Source organism: Tenrec ecaudatus, chromosome 8 (assembly GCF_050624435.1).
Source record: "Tenrec ecaudatus isolate mTenEca1 chromosome 8, mTenEca1.hap1, whole genome shotgun sequence".
NCBI classification, from domain to species: Eukaryota; Metazoa; Chordata; class Mammalia; order Afrosoricida; family Tenrecidae; genus Tenrec; species Tenrec ecaudatus.
This window is the reverse complement of record NC_134537.1, coordinates 93177379-93205247: the sequence shown is the minus strand read 5'-3', so window position 1 is coordinate 93205247 and position 27869 is coordinate 93177379. Positions and strand designations below refer to the sequence as shown.

The 27869-nt window shown below is 45.4% G+C and overlaps 1 protein-coding gene across 1 annotated transcript; it reads left to right on the top strand.

Annotated features, from left to right (window-relative positions):
* LPL (lipoprotein lipase) lies at positions 1-27470 on the top strand. Its single transcript, XM_075556561.1, has 10 exons — positions 1-294; positions 8524-8693; positions 11947-12126; positions 14540-14651; positions 15350-15583; positions 17515-17757; positions 19898-20018; positions 21644-21826; positions 23869-23973; positions 25962-27470. Coding segments are annotated over exons 1-10 (1437 nt in total). The 5' UTR covers positions 1-206; the 3' UTR covers positions 25963-27470.
* Positions 27471-27869: the final 399 nt, after the last annotated feature.

The following is a 27869-nucleotide window of genomic DNA, read 5'->3' as shown; positions in this document are numbered from 1 at the left end:
TGAAGACAGTGTCAGACTCAATTCCTCCTCCTACTGCGCAGAGGAGATCTGCCCCTTCCATTCATCTGCGGAGCCCCTCCGTTGAAAGGGAAGCTTGCCCGGCGCCAGCCCGAGACTCCAGGCCCTCTCCTGCCTCCCATTCGCCCAGTCCGTGGTCCGCGCGCTCGCGGGCACAGTGCAGCCGCTACAGAGGGACGCTCCCGGAGATGAAGAGCCAAGCGCTGCTCCTGGTGGCCCTGGGAGTGTGGCTCCAGAGTCTGACCGCCTCCCGCGGAGGGGTGGCCGCCACCGCGGGTAAGTTCGCGCGCGGCTCCGCTCCACCTGCAGCCCCTGCCGCGGCCACTGCACACGCTCGGAGCCCGGCGCGCGGAAGTTGGAAGGGGCAGCGGCTGAACGCAGAGTTCCCCCACATTCTCCCTCACCCCCCAGTCCTGGCCCCCGAGGTGCCTGGCGGGGTCGGGGGGTACTGGGAGGGGCCCGGCGGGGCGGAGGGGGCATTTCGCCGGCGCTCTCAGTTCCCGCTTTCCCTCTGCCCTGTGTTCCCGCGCTGTCCCTGCCACTCAGGCGACAGGAGCCACCGCGTTCCCAGGAGCGCGCGCGCGCGCGCGCGCGCGCAGACCCCCGGCGAATCTGAGAGGCGGGACCAGGGAAGGGGAGGCCCTGATGGGGTGACCCGCAATTACTTCCTCGCTCTGGGGCCTTTGGAATGAAAGGAACGGGGGCTGCTCAGCGGGGCCATGGAAGCAGGGGAGCAGCAAGTGGTCCCTTCTTTGGGCCAAGTCGATCTGGGTGGGCAAGGAGGAACGCTTTGTCAGTGTCTAAAGGGCCCAAGACGCCCATGAGCTCCAGGGTGCGTGAGAGGCGAGAGAACACGTGTCCCGGTGTCCCGGGGACATTGAGTCTTGCAAACGTTCTGGTTCTGGCGCCCGGGAAGCTCTCCAGCTTCCTTGCACCCACGCTTGATAATAGCGCTGAGCAAAGGCTTGAGCAGCGCCGACCCTCGTGCGCGCGTCTGCACTGGGGTCTCTTCCTGTCCAAGCGGAATTCAATTCCAGGCGCCCAATGTGGCGAGGTAGCTGCGAACTCCTGGGTTTTCAGGCCAAGGCTGGCAGGCTCGGGCTTCCCTCACCAAAGCTCCTTACCCCACTGCAGCCTCTCAAAAGTTAAGGCACTTTCAGAGAGATGTGAATTTCTTCAATGTAAGGCAGTGTCCGGCCTGAGAGCCTAGCCTACAGCAGAGACAGGCGGAGTGGGTAACTTGAACCCTGGTTCATCTGGAATATAGCCACAACCTAAACAAGTCATTAAAGAGGCAACATTTCCCTTTTTTAACCTTGGTGGAATTTCAATTTCCATGGTGTCCCCTGGAGGGGTATTCAGAGGGCATATTCACATAAAACTCAAGTTTACCCACCACTGCAGGGGGTTTTCTTTGGGCCCTGAGATGGGAAGTACAATTGTTAGGTTTGTCTTTCAAGAAGTTTTCATGAAAGCTAAACTTTGGCGGAAAGACTTACAATTTCTTTCTGGCAGATCATATTGAGAACTAGGGGCATTCAGTGAGAAAGTCCTAAACGTCTGTGTGTGGTGGTGGAAGGAATTCGCCCTAAATTCTCCTTTCAAAACGTATCCTGCAGTGTAAAAGGAATGCCAGTGGCTTAGTGGACATGCATTGGGCTGCGATCTGCATGGTCGGTAGTTCAAAAGCATCAGCAACTCAGGAGAAAGAGTGAACTTTCTACTCCCTTCAGGTTCCTTGAGAACCCAGGGCAGGCAGAGGGGTGGGGGGCAGGAATCACTAGGAGTCAGTATTCATTCAATGGTACAAGTATTTCTTTGTCTGTTTTACCACAGTGTAAAACCCATGCAAATAATGCATCATCTACATTTTGCTTTACCATCCTGCGTTAGAGGTTAGGGTTCCCACTCAGTGAGACCACGCGGGACAGAATAGTACTGCCCCTCTAGGTTTCTAAGACTTTAAGTCTTTACAGGAGTAGACAGCCTCAGCTTTCTCCTTCTGAGCCACAGGTGGGCTTAGAACAGCTGATTCTGCAGTTAGCAGTTTCATTCATAGCCCACTGAGCCACCAGGGCTCAGAATCGACTCAGAGCCCCTGAGTTTGGTTTAAGTGTGTTATGGGTTCATGATCCTATATTGTTGCCTGCCATATTTTTTCTCCTCTCCTGTCCGATCAGGTGCATGAACTGGATTGGAAGGTCCCTGAGGCCCCTCTAATGTTTCATCTTTGGCGCAAAATTTAATTAATTAATTAATCAAATGGCATCTTAGCTAGCAGGCGCGTTCCCTGGCTGAACATGTACTAGGGAGGCATCCCTTCTCTCTCACTTCCCTCTCCCCTTTCTAGCTGCCTCTCCCATCACAGTGGCTCCCTTCCCCTTTGCTCCTCTAAATGAGTTCAAGAATTTCAGTGAGAAGGGCATATGCGTGGGTCAAAAATAGACATCATTTCCTCGGGGCTCCTACTTTATGTATTCATTTTCTATTTTCTTTCCAAGAAAAATATGAGGATATGGGACCCTGCCCCCGGGCTCTTTGCTCAAGAGCCACCGAACTCTCTGGGCAGGGCTCCAGTGAGGAAGTGGCAAGAGCGGGGCCTGGAGCAGAAGGGTCAGTGCGCGGTGGCAGCAGTTCTCTGGGAGAGGGCGCAGTCAATTTGCAGGGTAACATCACAGGGAAGAATGGTGGGTGACGAGAGCAAAATAGCAGATGTCACTTTCTAACAGAGCTCACGAAGGGAGTGATGGATTAATAGCTGTATGGAGAGGTAGGTGTCAGGTACGGGGGAAGAGTCGCCATGGAAAATGTTCACTTTCTCTCAAACTATATTTTTAGCTCTCTTTTTGACTTTGTTCCTGAGGAGAAATAGGGTTATTCAATTGACTCACTTGAGAAGGCCTTGACACACACATCTCTTGCCTGTCCGTTCCCTCTCTACCACCTGCTCCCACATTCTTGTTGCAAAAGCCGCATTGCATTGCAGTAAAAATGAATGTGTTCTTGCCGTCAGGATATGGTGGATGATGACTGGACCACAGAGCGTACAAAATGTACTCAGGACAGAAGTATCATGTTTCAGATCTACAGAGAAATACCAGGATTCACTTTATAGTAATGTCTTTTCAACTTTTATTTTGCAGAAAAAATGTTTACTTGTGTTTTACTGACTATGTAAAAACGTTGAACTATTTAGGTAATAACAAACTATAGATAGCATCTTGAAAAATGAGAATTCCAGAACACTGACTTATGCTCATGGGAAACCGGTAAACAGAAAGGTGGCTGTGGTTTTGTTTTGTTTTTAAGGCAGCCAATAATCCCCGCATAAACCTTTTGGAAAATTTGTTAGTGAGACTTTCTTGATAGTTGTCTTCACTAATTGTGGGTTTAACTGGAGGAACCATGAATCCTGGAATCACTGCATTTAAATGCTGCTAGCCCAGAGGCTGGTGGTTTATACTCCCTTAGTTACTCAGTGGGTCTTGCTCTCAGCAAGATCACAAAGGACTTTCCCACTCTGTCCAATAGGGTCACTATAAGTCAGAATCCACTTAACAACACCTAACAACAACTTGTATGAATTATGTCCCTTTTTCTTCATCAGAGACATGTGAACCTAGGAAAGAATCTGTGTCACAAGTCGGTAATCACATTTCCTCTTTAAAAAGTCGAAGACTGGTCATTTCTAAAGATACAGTGTGGTTGGGGGGTCCACCTTACTCAGAGGCAGAGATGGAGATCATTCCAAATATTGTTCCCTGACTCTAGAGTGGAACATCCGGGTTGGTTGTTTTTTCGGGCCATCTTAAGAATGTTTGAGTGCAACCACATCATCTGGCCACCCAACAAGTGTTAGCTGCTACTAGGGAGGGAAATAAATACCTGCTGGGAAAGGAGAAATGGATGCACTCGAAGGCAGCTATAGCTTAGTCCTGGTTCTACAGTGGGTTATCTGTCAGGCATTTTGCTCCAGGAAAATTTACAATCTCAGAGAGTCACAGGGGCAGTTCTGCTCTGTCCTTTAGGATCACGAGGAGTGTGAATTGACTTGACAACAGTGAGTTGTGTGTGTGGACATAAATATCTATGCACACACATATGTATGCATACAATCTTGAAATAAGTTTTGTACTTTTGAGGGAAAAGTGGTATTCAGAGTTACTAGGGTGAAAAACAGCAGGAGAGCACCATTTTAACTTAAAACCAAACTCCTTGTCACTGACTCAAGTCTGACTCAACGCAACACCATGAGTCAGAATTCTTATTCTTATCACAAAAGTTGCATTCCGTTGTGTTAAAAAATGAGATATTTTTGCAGAACACTTAAAGTCACAGCCCAAACAGAATCCTCATGTTTATCCATCCTTCCCACAAATAAAACCCTTGTCAACAAGACGAGCGTTGACTATCATGGGATCCGCTTGAGCCTTGATCTAATTCAACTGGGCACTTTTAACAGACATCGCCCAATCTTTAACCCTTCTTTTCAGGAGGGTAGAAAGCCAGCCTTACTATTAGACAGCATTAAGCATAAAGTTAATTTGAGTGATAAGTACAGCGATTGTTTTTATATTCAATTAATCAGACAATTTTTTTTCTTAAGACGAAAACAACAAAAAAAGTTAAATTTGTTTAAGTACTTAGAGAGTACTAGCCCCTTGACTGCACTGGCATGTCTGAATAGACCAGTCATTTCAGTCAGATAACCTATTCCTCACTTATGGTCAATTTCATTATCCAACATTTCACAGTGACAGCACAAATAAAAAAATCTTCTACCTGACGATGATGTACACTCATGACATCTCTCCAGTGGTAATGAACACTGAGGTGCTGGCTCTGATGGTTACGGTCTTGGGTCGAATTGGCGGGGTCATGATTCTCAGTAGTTTGTCAGTTATATAATGAAGTTATGCAATGACCTGGTGGTTAGGCAGAGGGCTACAAACCACACGGTCAGCAATCTGTGATTACCAGCCACTCTTTAGGAGAGAGGTGAGGCTCTCCACTCCGGAAAGAAATAGAGTCTCAGAAACCCACAGGCGCAGTTTTACCCTGCACTGTAGGGTCATTATGAGTCTGGATCCACTCAAGGGCAGTGATTTTGTATGTGTTTTTTTTTTAATGTATGCCTCCTATCCATAACTCATTGTCGATTCCAACTATGAGTTGGTCCCCTTTAGGAACAAGAACTGACCTCAGGGTTTCTGGGACCACAGACCTTTCCTGGAGCAGACCGCCTCCCTTTTCTCCCTGGGAGAAACTGGTGATTTTGCAGTGAGCAGGCCCACCCCTAACCCACAGCACCACCAGGACCCCAGGATATGGTTCATATGATCCATAATTATATTGTCCATTTCATAACTCCAAACTCTCTTTAGAATATCGCCTTTACATTTCCTGTGATGCTCGGTGCACCTTCTTTTCTAGCAGAAAGGATGTCCCCTTTATAAATTCATTTTGTCTTTAGTAACAAATCGTTCAAATGAGTTCATCTGTTACCAAGGGAAACTCACCTTGGAGCGATATTTTGGTGTATGAAGATAAGTAAGCAAACTGACTAAACAGAGCCTTCGTTAGAAGAACTTCATCTTGAGGACACGGAAGCATCCTTGGGGTGCTGCAATATGGCCAGTGTTAAATGTCCTATCAGAACCCCAAAGGGAAAGCAAGATTGACTAAACACAAACACAATTTATGATATCCTAACTAAAACTGGCCTGGAATGAAAACTTCCACCTAGCATTACCTAGCACAGGTTGTGGTTGGGTGCCCATAAAGCGAGTTCCAACTCACAGCCACCCTGTATGACAAAAGAACTGCCTAGAGGGTTTTCTTGGCTGTTATCGTAACAGAACCAGATCTCCAGGTCTTTCTACTGCAGAGCTGCTTGGTGGGTTTGAACAATCACCCTTTTGTTTAGCAGTCAAGTCATTGTGCTGGCAGCTCAGAGAGTGACCCCACTTCTCTGTCAAAGGGCTTCATGACACTCCCCATAGCTTAAAAGGAGAACACAATTTCCTTTAGAAGTCAAATTTTCAAAACAAAACTCCACATACAAATATCCTGTGGTTTTTGTTTTCTTTACAAGAGATGGACCCAGCATAAAATATTGGCTGAGGGAAACTAGAGTTCTCAGTGAACCATACATATAATTTGATGTGGGGTCTATGAGTTAAATAGAATTTTTTCCCCCATGGAACTATAAAACAAGCCTTAGTAATTTCAAAGAATATTCTTTGAAATTAATTTCAAAGTAATTTCAAAACCACCTGTAATACTCATGCTACACATTGCATAATTCTAGAGGAAACATGAATGGGGACCATTTGCAGATCTGCAGCATAATTGTCCTAAACATTAGTTGAGCAGATAGGTTGTGGGCGAAATCTATTTGCTGGCTTTTCAGATTATTTCTGTTTTAAACAGGCTGGCAATCGAATATATTAAAAAAAAAAAAGGTTGTGAGGGAGGAGATGAGATGTGAGTTATGTGAGGTTGGGAGATGTGGGAGAGGGTGAAACTAATTTAGTTTTAACCTTTCTATACCACTTTCTTAAGGATCCCTGGTGTCGGAGTGGGGCATGCGTTTGGCTGCTCACCACAAGGGCAGCCTTTTGAAATTACTGACCACTCCCTGAGAGGAGGCTTCCTGTTCCCCCTGTGAAAAGTTCGTCTCAGAAACAAGCCCACTGGGAAGATCTCCCCCATCCTAGCAGCATTGCTAGGAGGAACACTTGACTCAGTGGTCATGAGCTTGGAGTTTGGCGGGGTTTGTTTGGTTCTGTGCCGTGTGGCCCTGCAGAAAGGAAGGGGGCTTTTGTGCTCAGTAGTTTTGCACAGACCCTCACGTGAATCAATGATCTTAGACTTGAGTTATTGTAACAAAATCTATATCATACCAGACCCTGTCACTAACCAATTGCATCCTACATTTTAGGTCCTGGAGTTTGTCGTTGTTGTTGTTATTTGCTTTTATGTGAAAGATTGTAATGACATAAAAGAGAAAAGAAAGGTTTGGAGAGGGAGAATTCACCGTAACTTGTACACAGCCCCCAAATCCACTGTAGGCAAGTCAGGTATGACTCCCAGTGACCCCGTATAAGGTTTCTGAGGCTGGTTGATCTTTACCAGAGCACGTAGCCTCCCCTTTCTCCCCTGGAGTGGCTGGTGGGTTCAAACCACTGACCTTGTAGGTAGCATGCGGATGTTCACCTCACAGTGCCACCAGGACCCGAAAAAGAAAGAACGAATGAAAGAAAGAAAGAAAACATGTTCATTGCCATCGACTCGATCTGACTCCTACCAATTCCAGAGGTCAGAGTAGCCCTGCCCGCCGGGATTTCTCAGACTTCAAGTCTTTGCTGGAGTAGACAGTCTCAAGTTTCTTCCCTCAGAGCCACACTGGGGGTTTGAACCACTGACCTTGTTGTTAGTAGCTCAATTTGTAGCCCACTATTCTACCAGGGCTTCTTCACTATCAGGGCTGGTATTTCTAAATCATTTTTTGAAATATCATTTAAATCTCATACATCTTGTCATGGAGTGAGAATTCCATACAATAATCTCATACGTCTAACTTTTCTCTATGTGTATGTTTTTCATTACAAACATGAAAAGCAAAGCGCTTTCCCCTAAACAAGTCTAATTGGATAATATTAGTATTGTGAGAACACATTCTTCTGATATAGTTAGAAAGCTAAGAAATGCAAAATGATAAATAAAATAAATGCATCTAGAGATGTGCACAAGAGATGCGAGCCAATGTGCTCCAAGAGAAAGAACTTTGGACTGAAATTTGGTTTTTGTTCCTCACATTCTTTCCCACTATTAGCAACAGAACCTGGGCCCAAGGCATGTGTTTACATGCCTTCAGCTAAAGTTAAGTTGAAAAAAAAAGTTGAGTCACGACTCTTCGCTTAGCAATTTGCATATTGAAGCTGTGTGTGTGTATGTGCTTAGTCAAGCATGCCTCCTGAGCAAAGCAGAAGAGGCTGAGGGGACCCTGCTGTTGCTTCACGCCGTTGTCTTTCAGATCATCTCTGCCGACTCTGGTCACCACTGGAGGATCAGCTCTTCTTTGTCCATCCGCATTCATATTTTCTTAAGCTCTTCAGGAACAAAAAGAGCATTGGTAATCTCCCCTGGCTCCTTTAAACCAAACAATGGTTTAACTGAACTTTCTAGCATACCTGCCTTGAGCACTGTATTCTCTTAAGATCTACTGACGACAACACCTTGAACAATTAGCGGGGGACCTTAGGGAATGGGGAGATTATGTTAGTGGCTCACGAAAATATCAGCAAAGGAGCATGAGAGTGGTCTCACAACTGGAAGTATGTAATCAGCCGAATCGCTGTATTATTGTGTATATTATCAACAACAACAAGTTAAAAATACAAACCACTGGTGGGGATTGGTTGTGAATCTAAAACATACTCTTCCAAAAACTGTAAGAAAGCAGTTCTCTAGTTAACCTCCTATCCGATTTTCCCTTTTCAGAAATTCCAGGACAGAGAGATTTTGGAGACATCGAAAGTAAATTTGCCCTAAGGACCCCTGAGAACACAGTGGATGACACTTGTCACCTCATCCCAGGCGTGACCGAGTCTGTGGCTAACTGCCACTTCAACCACAGCAGCAAAACCTTCGTGGTGATCCATGGCTGGACGGTAAGAGGCATTTTCAGAAGGAGATGGTTGGGGTAGACCAGCCATCCCAAGAGATGTGGTCCTGGATATAAGGAGTGTGTTGATGGGTTCCTATCTTTTTGTCTCTCTGGCTTACTCTTTGAACTTACATAAAGGCAGGTCTAGCTTGGAATGGAGGAATCTAAATCACAGCTTCCTGAGTACTTCCCCTGGACACCCACCTACATGATAACATGGTACCTGGCTGGTGGCATTCCTTTGAAGAGGGGCTGTGATCAACTACAGAACAGAGCTTGGGTTGTCGCTGTGGGCACTGACAGGAACCTGGAATGGTCCAGATCCATCCAGCCCTTTGTCCGTGTCTAAGGAAGACAGTCTTGAATCTGAGGAGAGGACTGGAGTTGAAGGAAAGGGCGAGGAGGCGGATCCCAGCTTTGCCACGTAGCAGCTCTGTGCTGTGGGTCAAGTGACTTCCCGCCTCTGGGCCTCAGTTCATGTGCCTGCAAAATAGAGAGCTTTAACTAGACACCCCTATAATTCCTGCACTTACTTCCCGTGTTTTCAGATTGTAAGCATCAGGAGCTACATTAGAGATGAAGGTTTTCTTGTCATGCAAGATGATTAGAAAAGGTAAAAATTGGGCCAAAAGTCACTTTAAAAAATTTTTTTAAAAGGCTTCCCTTTAAATATTCCATATGATTATTTTACATAATGCAGTTCTTGTTTTCATTACTTTATTTCTAAGACTGTTAAACCCTAGTCTGAAGGCTTTATTGTTTATTCAACATAATCTGAAACAAATCACATTTATCTCTTAAGAGAAGATTAGGTTAATTGAGGGTTTTTTTTAGCAGCAGTTCAACTACTTGAAATTTCACACACACACACACACACTCTGGCTGGAAAGTTATATACAATCTATCAATATATAAATAATATGTATTGAATAGTATTCCAAAGCATGTGAATCTGATGATAGGTCCTAACGTCGAATACCATGAAGTAGCTACAGAAGAATACCAATCTCCTCCTGATTTCTGAAGTGTCCTTGCTATTGACAGTGAAGCTCAATTACTATGTTTATTTGTGGTGGCTAAGCAACTCCTAACACTTGATACACAGATGTTTATTTTAATAAAATACATCTGTTTACTAGAATTGGCAACATTCCAGTAAATGACACATCTTAAAATACAAAATTCCTAAACATATTTCTTAATGTACATTTTGATAGGGCTAACCAGGATGAAAAAGAAATCTTTGGAAACTTTAAAGGGAGAAAACTTAGCTTTTAACATTTTTTGTAAGGTCTGAGCTTACTAAACACGTTTTTATCATAATAAATTAAATACTCCAGCATCAGAATCTTATCTGAGAGAATTATACAATTTAGAAAGTTAAAAAAAAATGGATGTCTCCTTCTCATGCTGAATCCAATGTGAGTAGATCGTGCCATTTTCAGTCATTGGACCCACTACCCTCCTCAACCCAATTGGATCCTTTATACTGCTTGCTCTGGGGTTTTGGCAGCCTGACCTCAGAGGCCAGGTCACTGGCTGGGGGACTGAGTTTTCATTGTCCGAGGCTGGTTCGTCTAGTCATGCAGATCTCCGCCTTTTCACTGGGGCGGAATCAGCTGGATCACGGGCACATGGGGTGGGATGAACTGGGTTGGGTCAGTTCAGCCGTGTGCTTGCCAATCTCAAGATATTTAAAAATGGTTCTGTTTGAGGGGAGCACAGAAAAAGAAAGAAAAAAACCTCAGGAAACAAAAACTTTGAAGGGTTTTCTCTGGGGTTCTGGACACTGGTACTCCGTGCTGAGTTATAAAAGAAAGGATTCACCTTGCTGTTAGGCACCTGGCAGAAGTAACAATCAGTCAAGAAGGAAATTCGGTGACTTGCCCTTTTACAGATTGCCTAATTAGGAAACACTGATAAGACAGAAGCAATTCATCAGTGGGGCCCAGAGCAAGAAAGCCTCCCCGCCATCGTCAAGGTGCGCCATTCCTCTGAACCAAGAGGAAAGGCTAGGGGGAATGAGGAGAGCGTCCCTTGCTTCACTCGTAAGGTGCATGGGCGGAGGCCAGCCAGCAGTGGAGACCCAGCTGGTGGAAGCTGTGCCTCCTGCTTGGGGGTCACAGCCCACGCTTTGAGGGCAGGCTTCTCCTGGTAGGAGGCCCTCCCCATGGCTGAGAGGCAGAGCAAAGGAAACTGCCTTCTGGAGGAACGGCACCACACTGTCCTGAAAGGCAACCGCAAGGGGTAGGCTGCACACCAACCACAAAGAGTGGAGAAGGGGCCAGGGCCAATTCCCCTGGGTTTTGCTCAAGGGCGGACTTGCCACCTGAAAAAATTACCCTTTACCCCCAGATAGGAAGCAGCCTGCTAAGGTAGGCCCAAAGGAGACTTACATAAGCGCCTAATTGGGCTCACGTCACCTTGGTACCCTTCCCCTTTGTTTTCTCTGTATGTTCGGAATCGCTGCAGAGGTGCATTGCGTCACCGTCAGCAGATTTACGAGCTAGATGGAAACAGCGCTGCCACTGGAATCTGGCCACTGTGCTTTAGGTGGCCTGATAAGGTGAAAGCCGGCTCATAGATAAAAGTGGTGGGAAAGTTGGCACCGGAACGAAGCTCTTCTGGGTCTCAGGCTTGCTCCCGCCATCTAGCCAAAGAATGATGAGGTGTGAGCTAAAGCTAACTAACCACTTTCCTATCAGCTGAGAGAGCGACTGCTAAGCAAACTTACTTTCTGCTAGGATTGATGAATATGTTCAAAACGAGTTTTCTTGCCTGAGCACATGAAGTGTTGCATGCAAAAGGCCCTATTAAAAGAGGAAGAAAGGAAAAAATAGCCACAGACCCCAAAACAGTTCTCTTGAGAAGCATCCATTAGCGTCACTGAAAGAAATTAAACTGAAATTCTTTTAAAATACAGGCTCTCATTCTGCTGCAAATGTCTAACACATCACGACTGAAATTCCCTCCTAATAGTACAAATCAACGAAACTTTACTGGATTTATCGAACATCCTCCTGAAACTGACAGTGTGCTAACCCCCATCTGCCATTCCTGAGCTCCTCACAGCCCTCTGTTGTCTCCGATGTGCCTCGAGAGGGCGAGGACCAGTTGCAGGACATTCTCCCAGGTTTCCTTTGTCATCTAAGCCATTGTGCTTCCTGGTGAATCTTTTCCCCACTGAGCACCCTTGTATGGGGCCATTGTATCTTGAACAAGTTATAGAGGGCATATTTTGCTTGGTCTTTCCTCAGGTGACAGGGATGTATGAGAGTTGGGTGCCCAAGCTGGTGGCGGCCCTGTACAAGAGAGAACCGGACTCCAACGTTATCGTGGTGGACTGGCTGATGCGGGCGCAGCAGCATTATCCCGTGTCTGCAGGCTACACCAAGCTGGTGGGAAATGACGTGGCCAGGTTTATCAATTGGATGGAGGTAATTCTGGATGGATATGTCTGTGCTAGTCTAGGGTGACTAGAGAAATAAATTCACAGATACTCCTATGTGTATAAGAAAAGCTTTCTATCCAAGAGCAATTGTACATTAAGAAACATCCCAGCCCAGTCCATAAGTCCAATATTAGCCCATATGTCCAATATTAATTCATAAATTTATCTTTAGGCTCATACAGCCGTGCAATAATGCCGAATGCTGGAAGATCGTAGGCCAGTGGGTGGAAAGTTTTGTGGATCCAGTGGGGATGGAAGGACCTCAGCGCTGGCATGGGTCTCCAGGTGGCTCCTCCAGCCCCACGGCTCGGGCTCCATCAGCGTGTCTCCGTGTGGCTTGTCATCAGGCACGCAAAGCAGAGGAAGTCTCTGTGTGTGACACCTCCAGGGAAGAAGAGGAGTTCCCAGAATCCTCAGGAGATGGCTTTGGCTATGGCCTGATGGACAGGCTAGACTCGACCCCTTCACAGGTTGACAGGAGATTATGCAACTGCCGCAGTGTCCAAAACACATCTCTTGGCTAGAGCTAGATGGGCAGCTGGTCTTTTCCCCTTTTCATTTAACCAAAGCTATCTTCCATGCCAAGTCAAATCTTCAGAAGGTCAGTATGGATGTTATTTTTTGGCCAAGAGCGTTATTGTGATGGTCATGCCAAGGCATAGTCTTGCCCCGCCTGTCCTGTGATCTGTCCATAGTGAATAAATCTGTTGAGTCTAACAACCAAGTGGGCACAACAGACAAAAGCTTGTCACTTCAGGCCTGAAAGAAGATGTCATGTTCAGCCAAGTCCTTCATTACCCTTTGTCTGCCGCATGGAAGTTTCATCCAGTCTTTAACCCCTGTTAGAATACGGAGCTCTCTGATGATAAGCATTGCTATTGCTGTTGTATTCCATGGTGCCCATTAAGCTCATGGTGACCCTCCAGGACAGAGCAGAACTCCCTGAGATAGTTTACTAGGTGGAAACCCTTACTAGAACAGGATCTAAAATCTTTGGCTCTTTTCTCTTGTGGTCCAGCTGGCAGGCTGGACCTGCTGACCTTTTGTCATCGGCTAAGTGCATAACCATCGGTACCCTCAGGCCTCCTGTGACAAAGAAGTTAACAGTATTTACTCCTGAGTGTGGATTAAGGATCCACATTCATATCTATCTATGAAAGAGCTGTAATTTTTAAAAATTTCATTAAGATTAGAAAGCATCCCTTGTTTAAAACTACCCTTTAAAACTAACTAAGTCCATAAGCGAGATCCTAGCCTGAGCCCTCTTCAAACTCACAAAACTTTAGGCAGATGACACGGAAGGAAGCAGCCAGGTGTCCAGAAGAAAGTGCCAGGCCTTTGGATGCAAAGTCTTATGACTCCAGTGTTGGCAGAAACCTGGCATCTCGCTGACAGCTCACAGGGTGAGAGCACCCATGTCCTGTCAGGTGACTCGGCATTGCCTCTGGCTTCTTCTGGGTGTTGGATTCCCGGGGACCGTGTAGGGGGCAATCCAACCAAAGAAACCCACCAGAAAAGGAGGGCAATTGGTTCACCGATTTCTGTCTGCTCCAAGGCGCTTGTCCCAGCTTGGGATAGAAAGGGAGTGGCTGGGGAGCAGGCTCCACTGAGCCCAAGATTAGAGGAACTTGGGGTCTTGGCCACTCATATATAGAATGCCAGGTTTGCGACACACAAACAGGATCAGGCAGAGCCATCACCAAGCTCTAACTGCAGGAGACAGAGGATCTGAATTCAAGGATCCAGATTTCTTGTTGAGGGTTGGGAGGTGGATGGAAATAGGTAGGAAGAAAGGAGACAGTGTACAGGAGAGGAGTGGATGGAGGACCTGGTGCTCCCATGTGGCATTGTGAGATCATCCTGGAGAAAATTGCCTCTGAAAACAAACATAGGGTTGAAAGAAAGCATGTACTCTGACGGGGGCAAATTGCATAAGCAAGATAGAGATAGAAGATAACCTGGGCAGATGGGATTTCTCATCAGGAAACAACAGTTCTTTTCCTGGATCTTTGTGTAAGCGGGCAAGTGTGTTTAGATAAATCAAATAAATCACCTCCTTGCACAATCATAAAATGAGCTGACCAGACCATAGGTGTGGGGCCTCTTCTCACTCTAACATTTTCTGATTATTAACCATTGGGTATGAGTTTTATAGGCACATTATATAATTTCAGATATATAGATACGCTTCTCATTTAAATCCATTGTGAAAAAAGGAAAACTTTTCAACACCAGAGCATATGATTTTCTCTCTTATGGGTAGCACAACATGAAAATACACATCATTAATTTGGGGTGTTCTTTATACTTTAAAAACCATATTTGTAATCATTCTATTTTCTTTAGCTTTGATATTTTGCATAGAACTGTTAGGATCATTTTGCCCCTCTGTTCCACAGGAGGAATTTAACTATGCTGTGGACAATGTTCACCTCTTGGGCTATAGCCTTGGAGCCCATGCTGCTGGTATTGCAGGAAGTCTGACCAAGAACAAAGTCAACAGGATCACTGGTAAGAAACACTGCCCCTCACTTTCTCAGCAAACAGTACAGATGGCGGCCTTTCCCAGAGAGATGCAGTAGGTTTGTTAAATGCTCGCGTGTATACGGTGATATGTTTGATCTCTTGATTCTCTCAGGATAGGGCTGCTTTCCAGGAATAAGCTAAAATGCAGGCTCTTGCTCTTCTGGGTTCAATATATCTTAGAAGTAAGGAAACTGATTTCTCTGAGAAGAACCCTGGTTTCCTCCTTCCCCTTCACTGTGCTTTGGTAGTGTATCACCTGTCTATTGCTCTACACCTGGATCCTGGGCGCAGTGAACAAGCCCAGCACCAACATCTATGCCGACTGCTGTAGACAGATACTTTGGCATGTGTAGAGAGAGACAAAGAAGCCACTCCTGTTTAAATATCTTCACACCAGATTCAGAAATCATTTCAAAGGGAAATCAAGCCATCCTAGGTGAATATTGTTATACAATGGCTAGTTTAATGAGGGAAAAATCCCTTTTAGAAGAATGCCAGTCTCCTTTTGTGATAGGCTTAGTAATTAAAAGATCCAATTAGTGCAGAGTAGAATGAATAGCATCCAAGTGTCTGCCCGTTTCATTCCCATGAAGAGCCATAGAGTGCTAAAGTAAAAATAACAAGGGGAACTCAACAGGTTTAAAACTTGTGGCCTTGTTTGTTTGTCTGTCTTTTTCCATAAGGCCTAGATCCAGCTGGACCTAACTTTGAGTATGCTGAAGCTCCAAGTCGCCTTTCTCCAGATGATGCGGATTTTGTAGACGTGTTACACACATTCACCCGAGGGTCACCTGGCCGAAGTATTGGAATCCAGAAACCAGTGGGGCATGTTGACATTTACCCGAATGGAGGCACATTTCAGCCAGGCTGTAATGTTGGAGAAGCTATTCGTGTGATTGCAGAGAAAGGCCTTGGAGGTAAATATGGCCTGAATGGAATTAAATGTGAATTTTATTCTTGACGTTTATTGACACTCCTCCTTACCCTATTGGTCACCTACAGAGGAGGTTCTGCTAACATACAATTTGACCAAGATCTGTTTCAGAAGGAGTCCACCATTCAGTATGAGCCGAGTCTTTATACTTTTCTGTGTCCAGATAGTCAACCACCTTATCTTTTTTTAAGTGCTCGCCGATTCCTAGCTGAAAGGTTGGCAGTTTGAATCCATCAGAGCAGCTCTACTCTGCACACAGGGTCTCTAAGTTGGAATCAACTCAAGGGCAGCTGACAGCAACTTGCCACAAGTGGGGAAAATGGGGAACATGCCCAGTTACTAACCAAAAGGCTGCAGGTTCAAGTCACCCAGAGGTGCTCCGGAAGAGAGGCCTGGCCATCTACTTGCGAAAAATCAACCATCGAAACCTAGGGAACACAGTTCCACTCTGGCACACATGACGTATGTCACCCTGAGCTGGATTCAACTCAGCAGCTGGTAAACGGTGTATTACACTGAGTACTGTTCTTGTGAAAGCAAGATGAATGTAAAGGCAGGACAATGGCACTGCCTGGAATAATAGCAGTCACATTTTTTACCTTGCCCACAGGGTGTTTTTTTGTTTTGTTTTGTTTTTTTAATGTCATTGCAAAGCCAGTGGAGTGATTGTGATTGAGAGAAACCAAAAACCAGGCCCACTGCTGTTGACTCCCTCTGACCACATGGGGCAGTGTAGAACTCCATAGGATTACCAAGAGTGTAGCATCTTGACAGGAACAGACAGCCGCGTCTTTCTCCTTGGAGCGAATCATGTGCTTGAACTACCAACCCTGCAGTTAATTGACCAATATTTCACCCACAGAGTCACAAGGGCTCCATTGTTGAGTAAAACCCAAACTCCCCAAACCAAATTCATTGCCATTGAGTCAAACTAGATTCATGGTGACCCAATTGGCCAGAGTAGAAATGCCCCTGTGGGTTTCCAAAATTATAAACCTTTACAGGAGCAGAAAGCCTCATATTTGTCCTATGAGGGGACTGGTAGTTTCAAACTGCTGACCTGGCAATTAGCAGCCTAACTGGTAACCAATATACTACCAGAGCTCCTTAGTGAGAGTAAAGTAATGTCAATCAATTAGTCATTTTTTTATTAGTTACTCTTCTTAAGAGTCTAACAAACCATTAAGAAAAAAAAACCCGTTTCTAACCATTAGTTTCCCAAAATTTAAAAAAGAAATTAGCTTAATATTTATTTTAGCAAACATGTTAGCTTGTGTTTAATTCATTTTGATTTCAAGGGCTTTTTGCATACTGTGTATGTAGCACCTACCTACTTTTGTGCTATGTTTGTGTCATAGATCTTACAGGATAATGTTACTATTTTCAATTGTTATAATATCTCATGATAATAGGTCGATTCTTATGCCACCGTTGATTACCTCTATGATTTATGTAGTAGAGTAACTTGCTCCATTACACATAGTATGGACAATACCACGCTATTATTCATTTAATAAGCACACACCCTTTATGGTGTGGTTTCTACCAGTGCATTTCCTGAAGCATTTGGGTGCTTTTACAACAGAAGGATGAGAGAAACTTGGAGAAACCTTTATCTTCGACCCTGGACGTTCTATGCTACTCTATCATAAACATATTCATAAATAAAAGACACCAAATATATTTCTAAGTACAAGAAAACTCAGATGTTTCCTCTGAGCTTGTAGTTTTGACATTCTTGAAAGTAACTAAGCAAGCGGTCACCTGCTTACATAGGGCCTGCATTCATGGCTTCCCAGCAGTAACCCCGAGGTCAGTTTATTCTGAAACAAAACCTAAATTTCTTTGGACGTGCGCAATCAGACACTCATTGTGGACCTGAGCAGGATCTTACTTGTGTCTGTTTTTCTCCAGACGTGGACCAGCTAGTGAAATGCTCCCACGAACGTTCCATTCATCTCTTTATTGACTCCCTGCTGAATGAAGAAAACCCAAGTAAGGCCTACCGCTGCAACTCAAAGGAAGCCTTTGAGAAGGGGCTCTGCCTGAGCTGCAGGAAGAACCGCTGTAACAATATGGGCTACGAGATCAATAAAGTCCGGGCCAAGAGAAACAGCAAAATGTACCTGAAGACTCGCTCTCAGATGCCCTACAAAGGTAGGTTAGAGGTTCCTGCCAATAAGGAAAACCGATGTAGTCACCCTTTCATCAAGTACGTCATGTCACATGTGCGGATGCTGTCTGTCCTTGAAGCTGAGATAATGAAATGATGTTACTAACCCCGTGGTTCTGGGGATGGGGAGCCCCACAGGTCTATTCGCTGTCCTAGCTCCTTCTTACCATAGCACCACCGCCACGGTACCCAGGCTGTGCGGCAGTAGTTTACATTCCTGCTTGCCGCTCTCCTCTGTACTTGTGACCATCAGCCTAGGCTAAGCCATTATCTCACTGCTCTGTCAGTTCATTGGGAGCAAATTCTCTCTGTCAGAGATGAGCAAACTAGAGCCCACAGGCCAAATCCAGTGCATGGCCTATTTTGGTTGTTTTTTTTAATTAATGTTTTATGAGAACACAGTCAAACCTTTGTGTCTGGCTGGTTTTCCACCAGCTTGGCGGAACTGAGTCGTTACAACAGAGACTCTGCGGCCCACAAAATCTCGAATATATCTAGCCCTTAAAAAAAAATTGCCAACCACCATGACTGAAAATTGACTCCACAGCAAGTAAAACAATCACAAAGTAAGCTTTAGATGAGAGCAAGAATCACCTGCACTTAAACACGCAACTATCCCAGGGAAAGAGATCGATGATATTTTCATTTTGTCATCATTTGTTTCTTAGTTTTATTTCAAACTTGGCCTCATGCTTAGAATAAGACCTAACCAATTGGAGCGACGACAAGCAGAGGTAATCCAATGAATCTGCTGAGAGGGATGGAATTCACAGACGCCAGCTTGTGTGGCGTGCAGGTAGAAAGAAGCCTGAAAGAAGGGATACCATTGAAGAGGAGTTTCCCCGGGAGGATATAGCTGACCTAGGCTCCCCTTTAGAAAGTGGCTTGTCCATCTGCAGGGGTGCTTATGGTGACATGAGGGCTTTTGAGTCCCCTGCAACCCAAAGAACCCTTGTTCAATGAGGGGCCCTCCGATCCCTGGCTCTCAGGCACAGGCAGCGTGGGTGCCAAGGCGGCACGGATCTCAGTCATTATCTCAGTGCTGTCGGTGTTCACTGGGGCATGGGGACACTGAGCTAACTTCTGGACTTTCTGCTGACTTGTGATGATACCTGCAAAGACTCCATTTAACCCCAAGCTCCCATTTCCGTTGTCCTTTAGTTAAACAGGGTGCTGTCCCCTTCACCATCAACCACCCATTACTCAGGGTTTCTGGCGGAACTGAGGGGAAGAGCAGAGAGGGGATGTAGAATTTCACATCCTTGCTTCCCAAACTCCAAGTGTATGCCCACTGCAATCCAGTTGATGCCGACTCATATAGCACATGGTAGAACTGGTCCTTAGCATCTCTGAGACTGTCAATTTCATGAGAGAAGCCAGCCTCATCTTTTTCTAGAGGAGCAGTCAATGGGCTAGCACCACTGACCTTTGGGGTTGGCAGCCTACCACCAAACCTACAATGCTTCCAGCGCACGCCTCAGACCATAGACTTTGAGACAGGTTTTCTCCCAGTCTCCTCAGTGATTAATTGAACAAAGTTTTACTGCGTGCTGCCAACTCTGTCTCTATGTAGATGACGGGGGGAAAGAGAGAACGTGTTAGCCTTGGGACTGAAGGAGGTTACAAGCCATGTAGGGAGATCAGATATAGTCAGGCAACATGAAATGTGTTTGCATACAACAACCCACAGCAACAAATGTTCGCTACGCTTGGTTCAGATGCTAAGGGACGAGATGGTCAAGAAATGGTGGATTTCATGAAGAAAGCATTCTGGGTGTTTGGGCTTCTTGATCTGTTCTGCTTGTACCCCTAGAAGGATAGCTACTTTCCAGGACACCCTAGGACACCCTGGCGATTCGCACACACCCCTGTGTGTGTGTTGTTTTCTTTCCATCCCTACAGCCACCCTTTTTGAAAGGTAGAATTCCAGGTCAAACTACCTAAAAGTGACACTGTGCAGAAGTGAAGAGGCACAGTAGTACTAGGCTCATGTGTGTGTGTGTGTGTGTGTGTGTGTGTGTGTGTCATGTTTGGTTGTTCCTTTCACTCTGAATGATCCAATTGGATAGTCTGTGGTGTTCTCATAAAACCTGATCCACCGTTCTTCCAATTTCTCCCCTCCAGTCTTCCATTACCAAGTGAAGATACATTTTTCTGGAACTGAAATGAGTGAGCATAAGAACCAGGCATTCGAGATCTCGCTGTACGGCACGGTGGCGGAGAGTGAGAACATCGCTTTCACCCTGTGAGTCCATAGCATCCCCTCCAGTGGGTGTGCTCTCCGGGGTCCCACCCCCTGCCCGTCACTGGGCTGAGGACAGCAGGGCAATGGGACACCTAGCAAACAGGCCTCTGGCTCCAGAAATTGGAAGGGAACCCCCTTGCCCTATTTCATATGAAGGAAAAACACTCAAAATTTTAGTTTATCTTCATTTGAGATCCACGTGTCTTTCCCTGTTATTTTCAACCTGCCTATTTCTTTTGTATAGTGTTTCGGCAAAAACATTGAATTCTCTCCAAAGTCTGAATTTTAAATTCAACCAACAATAAGAAAAAGAAGTGTAAAAGCCCCCTGATAAAATTATTTTTTAAAAAACGAAATCCCTTTATAAGTATAAACACAATGTGTGGACCTGACCTCAGTTGCCGTTGAGTCGATTCTGAGACGTGGCGGCCCCACGGAACAGAGTAGAACCGCCCCAGAAGGTTTCTCGGCTGCCATGCTTATGAACGCAGACAGCGCATCTTTCGCCTGGGGAGCAGGTGATGCGTTTGAATGGCCAACTTGTCAATTAGCAGCCGAGTTTGTAATCACTGTGCCAACAGGGCACCTTGCACTGTGCATTAGCCCAAACCAACTACCACCAAGCTGATTCCAACGCATCGCAGCCCCACTTAAGAGATTCTGAGGCTGTAGATCTTTATCGGAGCAGGTACCCTCATTATTATTCTCCCGTGGAGCGGCTGGTGGGTTTGAACAGACAACCGTTGGTTAGCAGTCCAACACGTACTCCTTCTCAGTAATACACATGACGGCACTCATTTGGAACATAGTGTCCACTATCAAGGTAAGGGTTAATTGTAGTTTACTGAATCAACACAATTCAGTGTGGGGCCTTTAAAGACTATAATCACTGAAGATTAGTTACAAACAACCCCAAGAAAATGACTGTAAAGTGGCACCCTTACTTTTGATCATTTTAAACATTGATGATCACCCTGATTCTATAAGGAAATCGACCCGCTGACATGTGCCCGTCTAGTGATTTCTAGAGACGGGCTTCCTGTGGGCGGGGGCTCCCTGGGTCCTCGGGCCGACCGTGGTGGGATCTTAGCAATGCAGCCGAGGGTCCCCAGCCTCTCGCTTCTCTCAGCCAGCTAGAGATTTCCAAGCCACACTTTTGACTAGCACCCTTATTAAATGGAAACCGGGGTTAAAAAAAACATGGCAAAAATGTGCAATATAAATTATTATCAAGTGAGTAAAGAAAGACTAGAGACGTGAATGCATTCTATGAAGTCAAGTAAGCATGCGTTCACATATTGCTAGAGATAGAAAATGAATCTGTGAAAATGAAAATAAACTCTGAATGTTATTCATTCTGAATGGCTTGTAGATGCCCCGCTTTTTAAGATTGTACTTAATAGTTCATATTGTTAGAAGATAAGCTGGAATCAATTAATGGGATATGAATGTCTTTTAAAAAACCCTAAATGCCACTGACATCCATCTTGAATCTTTTGTTGGACATAGTTTGCATTTTTTAAATAGCTTCCAAACAATAAAGCCATTTACTCATACAGCTTGGGAGAGAGAGAAAAAAAATTTTTTTTTCAGAACTAATCAAGCATGCTATCTGTTATTTTCAGGCCTGAAGTTTCCACCAACAAGACATACTCCTTCCTACTTTATACCGAAGTGGATATTGGCGAACTGCTCATGCTGAAGCTCAAATGGAACAGCGATTCTTACTTCAGCTGGTCAGAATGGTGGAGCAGCCCTGACTTTGTGATCCAGAAGATCCGAGTCAAAGCAGGAGAGACGCAAAAGAAGTAATCAGACTCATATTTTGCTTAATTCACTTCAAATTCACTCACACGCATGTCATTACTCAAAGCATCTCAGGAACCTTTAGCATTCTTGGGAACTTTAGCACGCTCTGGTCTGGATAATTAATTACACCCAGATTCTCTAAAGACTATTCCTTTATTCTGATTCTGAGAAAGAGCGGTATTTCTGCATATCACGTTAGGCCAGCCGAAGCTCGGCCCGGGCCACCGTCAGTCAGAGGGAGAACAGGGTAATGAAAGTCAGCACTCACTCAGCGCAAAACCATTAAGAAGCAAACCCCAGAGGTGTTACTTGGACATTCAAATATTCAAACCTTCCTCTTCAAGCTAATGCCAAGCTAATCCCTTCCTGTTTCTCCTCACCTCACCTGACTAAGCGAAGTGCCCTGCAGCTGATTCAGACTCCCAGCCAAACTGTCCTGGGCTTGAGTCTTTGTGGACCACAGACAGCTCCATCCATCTGCCTCAGAGCAACCCGGGGTTGGAGCTGCCCTTGCAAATCACTGCCCTTGCAATTCACTGCCCTTGCCTAGAAAATGAATGGCATCGAGAGCCTTGTGGGATTTTAACCTACTAGGTGGAGGTGGGTTTTATAAACTGGAGCTTGGTTTCATTGATCATAAAAAGCAACTCTTTAAATGGGTGCTGATAGAGTATGCCTATTTAGTCACTTTCTTGTAGAACCCCCAAAAGACATGTTGTCCGATATAAAGGCTATGCAAACAGTTACTGAACCCTTAACTCAGTGGTTCTCAACCTTCCTGATGCCGCAACCCTTTCATACACTTCCCCATGTGTGGTGACCCCCCCCAACCATAACATTTTTGTTGCTACTTTATAACTGTCATTTTGCTACTGTTATGAATCGGGCAACCCCTGTGGAAGGGTTGTTCGACCCCCAAAGGGGTCCTGACCCCCAGGTTGAGAACTGCACTAACTCCTTAATGCAGGTGCTGAGAGCGAGCATCTGGGATTTCATAACACAACTTATGACGTTCAGGCTGCTCCGAGCTGTCTGTAGCTTCCTGCTTAGATTGGTTAATCCTCGGCGGCGGCTGTAAGATACACAGTAGGACACAACTGTCCCTGTAGTTACTCTGCTTCTGGAGGTAACATACACCATGGGAGCCCTGATGGCATAGTCACTATGTGTCCATTTGAACCCCCACCGCGCGCTCCATGGGAGAAAGCTGGGCTCTCTATTCCCGAAACAGTGATAGTCTCAGAACCCACAGGAGCAGTTCTACCCTGCCCGAGAGGGTCATGATGAGGCAGCATCAGCTCAATGGCAGTGAGGATTGGTGAAGACCCTGCATCTTAAGATAAGAGATGCGAGTTAACCAATTGCTAAGGAACAGACCAGACTCTCTAATAGCCCTACGGAAGTGTCACTGCCCCAAACAACCTGAAAACTAACCATTAATTATTGGAAATACCAAAAACTAACTAGCACCATCATGCAGGATTTAAACGCACTTGAGCCAACCACCACAGCTTTGGGGTCTTTTTGTTGTTGTTAGTGGAACAAATGAGCACACACATTTATTTATTTTTGCGTGTCTACTATTTGACAAAACTCAGTGCACATGCTGTCTATCAGTCCACATCACCTCAGTCCAGTGGTCTAACGTGGGGTTGGTGGGTCCACTTCCTAGTGGCTAGCTCACCTGACTCTTGGTTTGGGCCTGATTGTTCACTGGAACCCTCGCTGTGGCTGTGGCTGTGGCTGTGGCCGTGACTGTGGCAGAGTCACTCACACGTGGCTTCTTCTTGTGTCCTGGGATTCCTCATGGCACAGTGGCTAGGTTCTAAGTGGGAGTGTATCAAGAAGACTAGGCAGAAATAGCATCCCCTTTCAGACCACCCTCCATCACCCCAGTGCCACGGAGTCAATTCCAATGCCTAGTGAGCCGATAGAGAGTTGCCCAGATTGCAAATCGGTGTGGGAGCAGGCAGCCTCTTGTCAGGAAGCCACTGCTGTGCTTCCATGTGGAAGGCCTGCTCACATCCATTTCCTTTGACAGGGTGCTCTTCTGCTCCCGGAACAAAGCGTCTTATTTGACGAAAGGAAAGGAACCGGTGGTGTTTGTGAAGTGCCATGACAAGTCTGTGACTAAGAAGTCTGGCTGGTAAGCACTGTGGGCCAACCCCTCTGGCACCGCGAGTCAGCCCTCGGAGGGGATCCAACCTCAGCCCTGCGCCATGCCTTGGGATCACATCCTCCCCGGGGTCTTTCCACACAGGCCTCGTCCCAAGCTTCATTTCCTTTTTGCCGGCATCTTATGCATTTCTTGTGTCCGGGCCTTTCTCTCAACCCACTCACTTCCATCCCAGCCCCCCTTGAACATTTCCTTATTTGAACTACCACTAGGTCTTCATTTCTCTTTGACTCTGTACCGCCTCCGTGCCATGACACAAGTGTAGTAGTCGCCATGGGGCCCTGCCGAGGGAGAGCCTAGGATGAGAACATCTAATGTCTCCAGCGGCCGCAGCATTTGTTCTTGAGGCTCCGAGAGCCAGTAGGTCTCAGGGAAGAAAGCCAAAGGTGCATCCACCAAACACCCATCTCAAAAACTGCCAAAGACGGCAGCAAGAGGGGTTAGCATCTAGGAAAGCTAGTCTCTTCCCCATCTCTAAACAGCTCCCTGGCTCTTTCCTACCTGACCTTTAAGGCTAATCCACACTGCAGCTGTCAGCTGAATCTTTCCAGAGCGTCAGTACTAAGTGGAAACTAAGCATGTGACCGTCCCCACTCCCCAGCTGAATTCCCTGGATATGCCAGTGTCATTCCTCTACCCGGGCACCCCTGCCAAATGCCAAGTGCTAATGGGTGTCAGCTACGAAGGGGAGAAAGCCTAGGGCATGTAAGACAAGCCAGTGACACACGAAACAATGAGAAAACTGGTCACATCATCATCTGGAAATAGAAAAGGTAATTGCTTTAGGCCTGTGTTCCTCTCCTAGATATATTTATAAGCATGCATATCCAGGAAAGTGTGTGAAAGACCGTGTGTGGATGTGGACTACCTTAATTGTTTTTCATCTCTATTTACGAAACGTTTGCTGTGTGCTCATAATGCATAGATTGGGAGAGATAGCCAGGCTAAGAGGAAGTGAAGGCACCGTGATGCTGTTTTCCCAGGGACGTCCACAAGTAGCAGTGATCGCCATCCAGATTTGATCTATGCTTCCATAATATTCACAACTTTTCCGTGTTTCCTACAAATGGAATGAAGGCATAGATCTACTTTGAAGGACAAGATTAGACCTTCTAGACCCCCAAACAACACATGAGCCATCACGATAAACTTGAAAAGGGCCATCGGTCCGGGGGTTAATCCAGTAACTCAACTCTTTTTCAAGTGGAGACTGCCCTACTAAGAGAGTCATTGGATTGTGTTTCCTTCAGTTCGTAGAAAAGGAAGTTTCAGATCATGCCTTCCTGTCACACACAGCCACGCAGAGACACACAGGCAGATGGTCTCCCATAGTCACCCCACAGCTTTAGATCTGCAAATGGTCATGAAGACAAAACCCTAACTCTCAATGAGGAAAAATCCCAGCTATTCAGTATTTCTGGGCACATTATTTGTGTGCTTTTAGAATTCATCTGGCAAAGTCTAACAGCACATTCTTGGTCTGATGGTAGGATTTCTGAGTCAACAAATATGCAGGGAAGCCTTTTTCAATTTCACATATCAGAATATAGTGTAGGAGGCCATTGTGAATCAGATTGATAATACAAAGCTTCTCGTCCGTATGACAAAAGTAAATTGATCAGATAAGTTTCTCCTCATCTTATCTCCTTAACTGTAGCTTTCTGCCCTGAGAAAAGATTTGGGGCTTTTATTTTTTACAAGATCAGAAATAAGAACCAGGTGGGTTCATCCTGTGAAAATGATATTCCATCCTGGGACTTGGCAGTGTCAATGTTTCATTTCTTGGGATTGTCACTTTCTCTGGTCCACTACCCAGATTTCCCTGCGTCTATCCTCACAGGCTTTGTTCTGGACTTCTAAGGGAAGACCTGTTTGTCCTAAGCATGCTGGGGGAGCTGGAGAGGTGGTATGACTTTAAACAGGAGATCAATCACCCTTCTTCCTCTGCTTTTTCTTAGAAACCGGGCACATCTCCTGAGCAAAGAACGGCACATGGATTCTGTGAGGAAGGAAGTGGAAGAAGTAACTTTTACAAAAGATGCCCAGGGTTCTGGTGTTTTTTAAAAGTGGATTTTCCTGAGTATTAACCCCAGCTATATCTTTATTAGTTCTTTTAGGACACAATCGCAAATGCTTTGAACAACAAAAAATGTAGCTAATTTAATTTGAGGACTAGGGTGGCCAAACAGCACACCTTCCATGTTCAACGACGGCAGATAGGAATATATAAATGCAACACTTTTGACCTTTGAGAAGGAAGTGAGGAATTGTTCAGGCCAAGGGTAGACTAAGGCTCCTTCAGGTAGGACATTTAGGCAGAGCCTAAAATGTAGTCAAATTTCCTATTTCAATTGGAGTTGTGGGTTTTCTGAACTGATGTCTTCCCAGCGTTTTCTCAAATGATTTTCTGTGGCGTGAGTCAGAAGTGACCAGGAGACTAGTCATGGACTTAGCAGTAAGTTTTGTTTTGTTTTGTTTTGGGGGGTTTGGAGGGTGGTTCCCTTCCTGCCACTGGCATGTAGCCAAGAGTTACCCAGGACCTGGTGATTGGGGGAGTGGCAAGGATAAAGCACTGACCCTTTCATATTGTGATCAATTAGTCCTTAATCTCGCTGCACTCCCATTTTATTCTTTTGTCTCAAGATTGTACTTTAACACTTTAGCCTTGTTGCCTGAGAGGTCTTTAAAATACGCCTGTAACCCTCCAAGGATACATCATCTGGGCTGTGGAGCAAGGAAATGAGACCATGCCTCTATGATCAGGTTTTTAAAATTAAATTCATCAACGTGAAGGCCTGAGAGATTCCATCATTATTCTTCCATGAGATTTACTCCAGTCTTAACTTCAACCCGCCTCTTTCCTTTGTGGATTTTAGCTAGAAAATATGTGTTTGATTCCCAATTTTTGCCTCATCTGGATTCTGACAAATTTCCCACCAGGACCATTTTTGCGAAACAAAAAGACGGACAGGTCACTGGGTGCTGCTATTCCTCAGCACAGTGTGTGCCAGCCATTATGTGCAATGGAAGGAGCGCTCGATTGCTGCAGCCATGAAAGGGCCAAGAAGGGTGTTGTTGTTGTTAACAACTAATAAAGAGTGAGTGATCACTTATTTATAAACCATATTTCATACTTTCAAAATGTTTTTCTATTAACACAGAATTAGAAAGGAGTCAATTAGCTCAGAGGCTTTCACGGAGAACCCAAACTGTGAAAGTGTGTGGGTTCCTGAGCCCACATTCATATAAGAAGTGTCTGCCATGCTTGCCATGCAGCACGATTTGGAAGGCAGACCAGCACGGGACGTATCGCAACACGTCAGAGCTCAACAAGCCCCACAGATGGCGGGCCCTCGGCGCCTTACCTGCGAAACATGGCTGTGCCTACATGGGCGAGGGTATCAGCGGGCTCGGGACCCATTCTCTGACAATAAAATGATGTGCCATCTGTTGGTGGCACCCCTCTTGACTGTTAATTCATTTATTTGGGCGGGGGGATTTTGATGAAAGGTGGATAAACTTAAGAAAAGATTCATCAGCTTCTCTGGGACCTCTGGCTTCTAAAGACTTCACTATAAAGATATACATATAGATTATATGCTTTGGCTAAGATGTTATTTATTAGCTGTGAGTGTATATGTGTGTGCATATAAAGGGAATCTGTACATATTTGGAAGGTGCTTGTGGCTATCCACGTGTACAGAAGCGGGGAGCGAACTTTGAACATGTCTTCGTCAGTAAGAATCTCACCGAGTCCGTTTCGCTCGCATGAAATATCAATGAAATGGGCACCATTTGAAAGAGGAGAGAAAATGTCTTGCCTGTGTGAAGAAATGGAGCCTACTGTTAATAAAATCAACATAGTT